This window comes from Mastomys coucha, unplaced genomic scaffold (genome assembly GCF_008632895.1).
Source record: "Mastomys coucha isolate ucsf_1 unplaced genomic scaffold, UCSF_Mcou_1 pScaffold11, whole genome shotgun sequence".
NCBI lineage: Eukaryota > Metazoa > Chordata > Mammalia > Rodentia > Muridae > Mastomys > Mastomys coucha.
The window spans coordinates 20,175,590-20,185,694 of record NW_022196893.1 but is presented as its reverse complement, the minus strand read 5'-3'; the positions used below and the strand labels follow the sequence as shown (position 1 = coordinate 20,185,694).

At 44.5% G+C, this 10,105-nt stretch overlaps 1 protein-coding gene across 13 annotated transcripts in view; it reads right to left on the bottom strand.

Moving 5' to 3' along the window:
• The window catches only part of Ppp6r2 (protein phosphatase 6 regulatory subunit 2), a 69,906-nt gene that overhangs the window by 18,290 nt on the left and 41,511 nt on the right, over positions 1-10,105 (bottom strand). For 12 of the 13 annotated variants that reach the window (XM_031352735.1, XM_031352728.1, XM_031352762.1 and 9 more), the window contains 4 exons: positions 8,887-9,024; positions 5,821-5,886; positions 2,536-2,648; positions 2,095-2,208 (listed from right to left, as the gene is read on the bottom strand). In XM_031352735.1, coding sequence (XP_031208595.1) covers positions 2,095-2,208; positions 2,536-2,648; positions 5,821-5,886; positions 8,887-9,024 — 431 coding nt within the window. The remainder of the gene's footprint in view (positions 1-2,094; positions 2,209-2,535; positions 2,649-5,820; positions 5,887-8,886; positions 9,025-10,105) is intronic. The other variant, XM_031352777.1, reaches the window with a different exon arrangement.

Below are 10,105 nucleotides of genomic sequence, written 5' to 3'. Positions count from 1 at the left end.
GACCAGGCTGGCCTCGAACTCAGAAATCCCCCTGCCTCTGCCTCCCAAGTGCTGGGATTAAAGGCGTGGGCCACCACCACCTGGCGCCTTTTTCTCTCTTTAAAAAATTGAAAGGGGATCTTAATAGCCCTTGGCCAGGCTAAGCCCCGTCTCTCTCTCCCTCGATCCCTCCCCCTACCTCTTGCCTCACTAGTGCAATTAAAGGCATGGACTGTCATACCTGGTCCTATTTCTGGTTTTCTAAATTTTACACTGTTCTCTCCAACACATTTAGTGTTGAGTTTGGCTTTCAAAGGTGGCCTAAGTGGCCTGGATTTGTTAAAGAAATTAAAATTCTAGGTGCATAAGTAGAGGAAATGGCTACTTAATTTTAGGCAATATACTAATATTGATGACTGGGGTATTCTGGAAAATGATTTGCCCAATCTCTTATCATTTTAAATATAACCTAAGCACAATGTGGTCAGTACCAGAAGATAATGACGTTCTTCTCAACATGTGGTCATAAGGCAATTGCCTTGAAGGAGAATTGGAGCATCACTTCCAACACATGATAGAGGTCAGAAACACCCTGGAAATGGTTCACTGGCTGCAGAGAACCTTCATTTACTGACGGAGCTTCAAGGTCCGAGGGGGCTCGTTGCATAGCAATATCAAGATCCTCATCCACTATCTCCTTTGTGGCATGAGGCTCCTTCCATGGGGATCATGGGCAAAGAAGCTCTGCTTCTGACTCCCCACATCCTGGTCTCTCATCTGTGGCTCACAGGTCGTCCTTTGTAAGTGGCTGTGACCACACCTAGCCCGCTGAGATCCCAGGGCCAGCATGAGCCCCAAAGAAAGCTTCACTTTCCAGAATTTAAATTTGGGTCCTAAAAGGTCCTGGATCATTTGAATTCTCAAACAGATTCAACCTTCTATACCAACTCCTATCTCCTGCTCTCTCCTGTCTTAGAACTGGCACTTTCTGGTTCCTGATTCAACTGGGTTCCATCAGCAATCCTAAGAACACTGTGGTGACCTTCAAGCCCCACAGCTCCTTACCCATAAAATGACTCGATGCTTTTGCTCATACTGGGATCTTCTTCTTGTCAAGAATTTTTTGACTAAATGGGGCCTCTCAGAGGAAACCTCCCTGACCATAGGTCTCTAGCTTCCAGACCCCCCAGACTTTCCACACTGAGTCACTTGTCCCTATACTATCTTCTAGGACAGACAGGAACATTGAGTATAAGGGGGTTACATTGTGGTTGTCTTTGATCTTAGGACTCCAAGCTAGGCATTCAAATAGCAACTGATGGATGAAAAATCGGTGAAGGACAGTGAGGGGCTGGAGAAATGGCTTAGTGGTTAAGAGCACTTTCTAGGTTTGGTTGACAACACCCTATCATAGATAGGCTGCTCATAACCACCTGTAACTCAGGTTCTGGGAATTTGTTGTCCTCTTCTGGCCTCCACAGGCACTGCACCCACATAGTGTACATACATTCACACACAGGCAAACATTCATACATAGTAATAAATACATCTTAGTCAGGCATGGTGGTACATGCTTTTTGAGGCCATTCTGGTCTATAGAGTTTTTCAGGACAGCCAGGGCTACACAGAAAAATCCTATCTCAAAAATAACAACAAAAACCAAAGAAGTGAAGGATATCCCAGGAAACAGCGTGTCTTATTGAACACTTGGCACGCTTCCCTTCCTAGCATGGGAGATAAACATATAAACAGCAGGTAACTACATGCCGGAGTAGAAGCCCTCCTGATGGGAGGTACACATGTACACACACTCATACCCTGTGCATACTGGTTAAGCAGTGCATAGAGAAAACCACATGTATTCCATACTCATCTATAAGCATATTTCAAACTGGCAGCAGCTGAGTGCCACCAGGCTAGGGTGAAGCTAGGCCGGCTAGTAAGGGTCAAAGAGGACCTAGCTACAGCTACAAAGGAGACCTTGCAACCAGGGTATCTATCCACATTATAGCTTGTATAACCAGAAATTAAAAACAGCATGTCCTGGCTCTTCCTAGATACCCATGCCCTCTGGCATAAGAGCAGTGTGTGCTGCTTTTCAAAGGGAAGGCTCACCCAACACGCCTTGGCTCCAGCAAGGCAAGCAGCACCTGCATCCCACTGACCAGGCAGCTCTCTGTCTGCTCCCCATCAAACATGTTCTTCAGAAGCTGCTCCACACAGGCCTGCCTGTTGGGCACACGCAGAGGTCACTATCTGACAGAGCAGACACATAGACATAATGCAAGGACACTGTCTTCCCCAGAGGCCACCACAGCACCCTGAGCCAGGTGAAGCCTTCATTCTGGCTTTGTTCAGGTTCAAAGCCAGGCACTCCAAGCTTGCATAACACACAAGCCCACTAGTTCCAACTCCCTGGACCACCAGGGCTTCTGGGCTTTGAACCTGAGGAATTAATCCGATTCTGAATTAGTGATGGCAGTGTCATCTCCTGTGTTCAAAACATGTCCATAATTCAGAGTGAGGCCCACCGTATCATGGCCCACTATCACTCACGACTCCAATGCTATGAGGAGTGGGTCTGGCTCCACAGTCTCCTGCAGCTGACTGCCCTGGTCTCTGCCCAGCCTGATGATGTCACAGAGTGCCTGAGAAGCATTTGACTGCCTCTGAAAAGACAAAAGAAACAGGCTGCCCTCAGCAAAAGACACCCATCAGCCATGTCAATCCAGCTAATGTATTTCCTGAGCCAGTTTTCTATAAAGATTCCTAAAGTGGTTCATTTGAAACTAGTGTGTGCCTGCTTTGCCTATCATCAAGATGTGGATCCAGCTAAATTTTTTAAATACATACTAAACACATCCCCAGGAATTAAAAATGGGACCCAAATAGCCAAGTATGTTGTATATTTTGTGTCTATTTCACACCTTTGATTCATATTCTAAAATGTAATTTAGATATAAAATAACATGTTATTTTACATGTTAAATTTAATATTCAACGGTTACTGTTATTTACAATGAATCCTGTGGGATTGGGAAAGCAGGGTAAGTTATTGAAGGAAAAAGCTTGAGAATTCAACATTCCTAAGGAAACATGAGTGCTGACCAACACCCAACTCAGACGTGTGCCTGCCAAGCACACGTGTGAGTGGAGATGAGCGTCATCAAGAAAGAACCAGCTTGATCTTCACAATATCACAGAAACACAGTAGAAAAACTGAAATTAAAAAAAAAAAAAAAAGCAAGACTTTCAGGGAAAATGAAGATAGCTAGGTTGGCTCTGTGGCCATAATCTTGCCTTCAGGCCCAGGGACAGGCTAGTCACCCTGTGACACTCATATCATGGTAGGCTGTACCTTTTGGAACACTACTATAGGAAGTCCTCTACATGCCAACAATTCCTTTCTGAGCTGTGTAGTGGGCTCAGCAGGAGGTCAGAGGCCAAAACAGGAGGTCAGGCAGCACCCAAGTCTTTGGACACGTGTCAAGTACTGATGTCAGTATTCACCTGTCAAGTGTTTGTTGATGACAGTGTATATGTGTGTAGACATTTAGAATGCATAGAATAAAACTCAAACTCTCAGCAGTGATTTCTATAGGAAGGTTGAAAACAGAAGGACTAGTGTTACGTATGATATGGCGACAGGACTAGTGTTACGTATGATATGGCGACATATGTTTTTTGGTCTTTGTCCACAGTTCCTGGCTCATGGTCTACTCTGACAGTAGATTATAATAATGCCCTCCATCACAGAGGGCTCCTGCTCCATGTTCATGACCTGGGATGGGTACAGGCCTTGTTGGGTTTTCCTCCCCAAAGTCTATCAGGAATAGTCCTGTGCAATAAAGTCTCAGAACAAACACACAAACACACAAACACACAAACACACAAACACACAAACACACAAACACACAAACACACAAACCAACCACCTCAGAAAGACTAGGCTTAGGGAGTTTCTCAACAGCAAACATAGGAAGATTCCTGCAGAAAAATACACCCGGAAAAGACAGGGAAGCTCCACACCCATTTTTCCATACATTACACCTCTTCATATTCATATGTATCGTTTATAATGTCCTTTATATTAAATCAGAAATTATATTAAACCACAAAGAGTGTATAGAGAATCCAATGTCTAGCTGGTCAGTTAGGATGGTCTGGGGGACTAAGTCCTCTCCGATCTGAACAGTCTGCTACTACCCAGCAAGTGTCAGGAGTGAACTGAATTCCAGGGTGTCTGGCTGGTGTTTCCTGAGAGCTGACTGCTTGGCTTGAGTCTGAGAAGCCTCACTCCTCACCTGCGTCAGAAATTGGTCTTAGATATGGAGGCTAGTGGAGACACTGAATGGGAGTAAGATTTTCTTTTTATGATTGCCTTCCATGCTTCTAGGGAAGCTTCTAGAAGGAGCCTAATTACCCCTCCTGGTATTCATGCCCTGTGAGTCCATGTCCTGGAATGCAGGCCTAGTCTAATGAACAGAATGCATTGGAGCACTGGTTCTCAACCTGTAGGTTGAGACGACATGAGCCTGCACATCACAATTTCTAACAGCAGCAAAACTCACAGTTATGAAGTAGCAGTGAAGTGATTTTATGGTTGAGAGTCACCACAACATGAAGGATATTAAAGGGTCGCAGCATTAAGAAGGTTGAAGGATGGGGGCTGGAGAGATGACTCAGGAGTTAAGAGCAGTGATTGCTCTTTCGGAGGTCCTGAGTTCAAATCCCAGCAACCACATGGTGGCTCACAACCATCTGTAATGAGATCTGATGCCCTCTTCTGGTATGTCTGAAGACAGCTATAGTGTACTTACATATAACAATAAATAAATTTTTTTTTTCGAGACAGGGCTTCTCTGTGTAGCCCTTGCTGTCCTGGAACTCACTCTATAGATCAGGCTAGCCTCAAACTCAGAAATCCGCCTGCCTCTACCTCCCAAGTGCTAGGATTAAAGGCGTATGCTACCACTGCCCTAAATAAATCTTAAAATAAAACAAACAAACAAAAAAAAGGTTGAGGGAGGGCCATCATTTCTGAGCTGAATTTATAGAAGTCTGGGGTAGGTCCAGCTCACTTCTCAAAGCTAGCTAGGTTAGTGTGAGCCCTGTTGTCCACTCAGAAGCCCACTGTGCACAGAACTGAGGGTTAATTATACTAAAAGCCTCTGAGGAGTTGAATGCTGCTAAGCCACTTGTGACTATGGATGTGGACCTTCTTTCAATTGAGTCCTGAAATGACTGTAATCTTGTGAGAGACCCTGAGCAGAGGAGCCAACAGACCATGGCCAGATTCCTGACCAGAGAAACGGATACTGATAGAGATAAAAGGTACTTGTCACTGACAACTCAGCTACAGGGTAATTTGTCATTCAGCCATGGTTAACTAATGCAACCATGTTACAAGTATTTAATTATATACATATATGAAATAATGTGTGTATATAAGTGTGTAGAAATATGTATGCACACATATATATACACGTATATACTCTATTTTGTTTATTTCTAACTGTTTTGGAAGCAAGGTCTCACTACATAACTATGTAAAATGGTTCCAGAACTCACTATGTAGACCAAACTGGCCTTAAATTCACAGAGATTTGCCGACCTGTGCTACCCAAGGGTTGGGAATAAAGATATGCACCAGCATGCCTGTCTTACATTTGTTGTTAGTAAAGACAAGATTACCCAGACATTAGCATTTGGTTAAAGAAAGGATCTACGGTCCTCTTCAAAGGGAAGGGATGACTTGCCCCCTTCACACAGCAGCATGTTTCCGAGAGCCGGAGTATGGGGCTGTCCAAGTAAGGAGGTGGCTGTGAGCATCGCACTCACATCTTCATCCTGGTGGGGATGGATCAACTCCACAAGTCTCTGGATGATCTTCTCTTCATTAAGCCACTAAAGGGGGGAAAGTTAGTTCAGTACCTGCTCATCTAAGCAAATGGAAAGAGCCCTTTGCTATCGCAGGGACCCCGTGCCCAGGTCTCCACATAGACTCTGACTGGAAAGAGCCCTTTGCTATAGCAGGGACCCCGTGCCCAGGTCTCCACATAGACTCTGAGATGCACATCCCAGAAAGAACCAAAGTGACGCCATACACTTTGGGAATGGCTGAAGATACTTTCTACCTGTCTTAATAGTGCACACACTCTCTGCTTTCAGGACATAGGGCTTATGAAACCTAGAGTACAGAATGAGCAGAATGTAGTTCAGAGGCTAGGTGGGTGTGAAAATGGGACACCTCAGCCCTGTACCATCAGGGCCTTCCTAGGAGCTGGAGGAACACAAACTCCCTGGTGTACCTGTAGGAACATTGTAATGGCTGATACTGACACTTTTCAGGGTCAAAGCAATGAAGACTCAGTGAGATGATGTTGGGCCACAGCACACCTGGCAGGCTGGCTCTACTAGTGCACTTGTACTCTGCACTTCACACTCCTCATGCAAAGACGAGATGCCCCAGCAGGGATGCTTTACAATGTGAGTACCATGGGTGAGAGGTGAAAAGCAAAGGCTGGGTAGTTTCTATGGAGGTTTCAATGAGAATAGCCTCCATAGGATTTTATGTTTGAATACTTGGTCCCCAGTTGGTGGAACTGTTTGGAAAGGATTAGGAGGTATGGTCTTTGGAGGAGATGTGTTATTGGAAGTGAGTTTGAACTTTCAAAATACTCTTGCCATCCCCAGCATGCTCTCTCATGCCTCCTACTTGGGGTTCAAGATGTGCGCTCTCAGCTGGTTCTGCCACCATGCCTTTGTTCCATCACCACAGACTCTAACCCTCTAGAACCCAAATCCCAATTTAAAATTTAAATTTGTTTTTTAAATTGCCATGGTCATGTCAGGCATGGTGCCACATGCCTTTAATTCCAGCACTTAGGAGACAGAGATAGGTAGATCCCTGTATGATCTACAGAGCAAGTTCTAGGACAGCCTGGACTACACACAGAGAAACTCTGTCTCAAAAAGACATTAGAAAAGGAAAGAAAAGGGGGCTGGTGAGATGGCTCAGCAGGTAAGAGCACTGTTGCTCTTCCGAAGGTCATGAGTTTGGATCCCAGCAACCACATGGTGGCTCACAACCACCCATAATGAGATCTGACTCCCTCTTCTGGTGCGTCTAAAGACAGCTACAGTATACTCATTTATAATAATAAATAAATCTTTAAAAAAAAAAAGAAAAGAAAAGGAAAGGAAAGGAAAAGGAAGAAGGGAAGAGAAAAGAAGAGAAGAAAAGAAGGAAAGAAAAAGAAAGAAAGAAAGAAAGAAGGAAAGAAAGAAAGAAAGGAAGAAAGAAAGAAAGAAGGAAAGAAATTGCCTAGGTCATGGTATTTGTAGTGATTATTCTTGGTTGTCCATGTAATCCCAAAAACAGGCCACACCTGTGAGGTTTTGTTTTGTTTTGTTTTGTTTTGTTAACTTAATTTGAAGTGGGAAGATCTATTTCTAATCTGGATCTTTGAGGTGGGAAGATCCACCTTTAGTCTTTTAATCCACACCTTTTGCTGGAAGCTTATATAAAGGACATGGAAGAAGGAAGCTCTCCTGCTTTGCCTGCTTTTTCTCTCCTTGCAGGCAAGCCAATTCCCTTCACTGCCATTAAAGCCTACTTCTTCAGGACCCCAGTATATACTGAAGACCAGATGAAGTCCCCAGCCTTGTGGACTTAACTGCTACTGAACTCTTGGACCTTCCATTTATAAGCAGCCATTGTTCAATTAGCTGGACGACAGCCTGTGAATCATTCTAATAAATCCAAATCCCATATATACATATTCTCTAAGTTGTTACTCTAGAAACCTCTGACTAATACAGTGCTTTAAACCAACAAAGAAAAGTAAGTAAATTAGCTTTCAACAAACACTTATTAAGCTAAGGTACATGCTGCATTCCCTCTATAACGCCATAAGGAAAGTTAAGAGCCTAAGAGTGAGAACAACTATCACTTTATTTTACCTTTTATTTCTTTCCCCTTTCACCAAAAATATGTTCTTTTTTTTTTTTTTTTTTTTTTCTGGTCTTTTCGAGACAGGGTTTCTCTGCGTAGCCCTGGTTCCTGGAGCTCACTCTGTAGACCAGGCTGGCCTTGTTCTTTCTTAATACAATATATCCTGATTACAGTTTCCCTTCTTCTGTTTCCCCTAGCTCTTCCCCACCTCCCCTCACCCCTGGATCCACTTCCTTTAGTCTCTCCTTAGAAAAGAATGGGTTCCTAAAGCATCACAAGACATAACATAAACTATAATAAAACAAAAACTATTATCACATCTTTTATTTATTTTTGAAACAAGGTTTCACTTCGTAGCTTTTCATAGACTGGAACTCACAATCCTACCTCTGCCTCCCAATTGTTAGGATTACTGGCTTGAATCACCATGTCCAATGAGAATGGCCATTTAATGACTCTTGTTTCTCAGAGAGAGAAAATGGACAAAGGTCTAATTGTTTACTTTGTCTTACTTCAAAATGGGGAACGAACAAAGCCCCCCACAGCAAGCCAAAACTCACCGTCTAGGCTGGGCATCGTGTTCTTCTTCCCAGGACTGCTACAAAATCCTTCCTAGCAGCATAGCCTATCCACACCCTGCTGACCTATGCAGCTCTACTCTCCTCCCAGCACCTAGGTTGGAGCACACAGGCTCTAAGGCCTGGGTGAGGGAAAGGGCAGGGAAGGGCACTTTTGTTTCTGAGGCAAGCAAGGGGCCATATGTTGGGGAAAAGGAACTCCTGCACTCGTTGGTTCTAAATGGGCTGAAGCAGGATAAAAATACAGCCATCAACAAGTGGTGCTGAGGGACTGGGTGAAAAGCCCAAGACTCGGCACCTGATGCTTCCTCACCCAGGTAGCCTGGCCCGGTACACCTTCCCACACATTCACACTCACTCCCTGGCACTCACATGGAGGACCTCCTGCCGGAGACCAACTGGTTCCACGCAGCTGACCAGGCGCAGCAGCAGATCCATGAGAGCTGAGGTGCCTATGTGCTTCAGTATCAGACTGATGAACTTGTTCTTCTTCTTCAAGAACATGATCACCTAAAATCAAACACTCCTGATAAATAAACAAGGCTGACTCCTGACAGGTAGGGACACTCATTTAAGAGCTCACATTAGAAAGATCATTAACTTTCAAGTATACTGAGAAGAAATGATAGAAAGACCAAGTATAGGGCATGTGAAAAAAATCTCTCCCAAGACAGGCAGAGTCCTAGAGGCCAGTGATATAAGCACAGAGCAGCAGTGCTGCTAACTGGACAACAGTGCACTGTGCAGGCACCATTGGACATGTGCTAGCTTAGGGCGCCCAGCAGAAGCAAAGGCATAGAAACAACTGCTGGGAGATGAGAGTCTTTGTTCTAGAACTGCATAGACAGTCTCTGTCTTTAAAGTTGTCCTCCCAGGGTAGAGAGATGGCTCAGAGGTTAAGAGCACTGGCTGCTCTTCCAGAGGTCTTTGAGTTCAATTCCCAGCAACCACATGGTGGCTCACAACTATCTATAATGAGATCTGGTGCCCTCTTCTGGCCTGCAGGTATACATGCAGATAGAACACTGTATACATAATAAATCGGGCCTGGCAGTGGTGGCGCACGCCTTTAATCCCAGCACTTGGGAGGCAGAGGCAGGCAGATTTCTGAGTTCAAGGCCAGCCTGGTCTACAGAGCGAGTTCCAGGACAACCAGGGCTACACAGAGAAACCCTGTCTCAAAAATTTTTTTTGGAATATTTATATTGTAGTATTAATATCAATATGAGACTTGGGGGTTGAACAAGAAAGAAAAGGTTATGGTTTCATGGTAATGCGTTTATGAGTCAGGTTGACCAGGGTCAATTGTGCTGGTAAAGTGTGTCACCTTGACACAAGCTAGAGTCACCTGAGAGATGGAACCTCAATTGAGACAATGTCTCCAAAAGGTCATCCTCTAGGTAAACCTGCAGGGCATTTTCTTAATTGTTGATTGATATGGGAGGGCCCAGTCCACTGTGAGTAGTGCCAGCCCTGAGCAGTTAGTCCTGGGTATATAAGAAAACAAACTGTGGCTGTGGCCAGGCGATGGTGGCGCACACCTTTAATCCCAGCACTTGGAAGGCAGAGGCAGGTGGATTTCTGAGTTCGA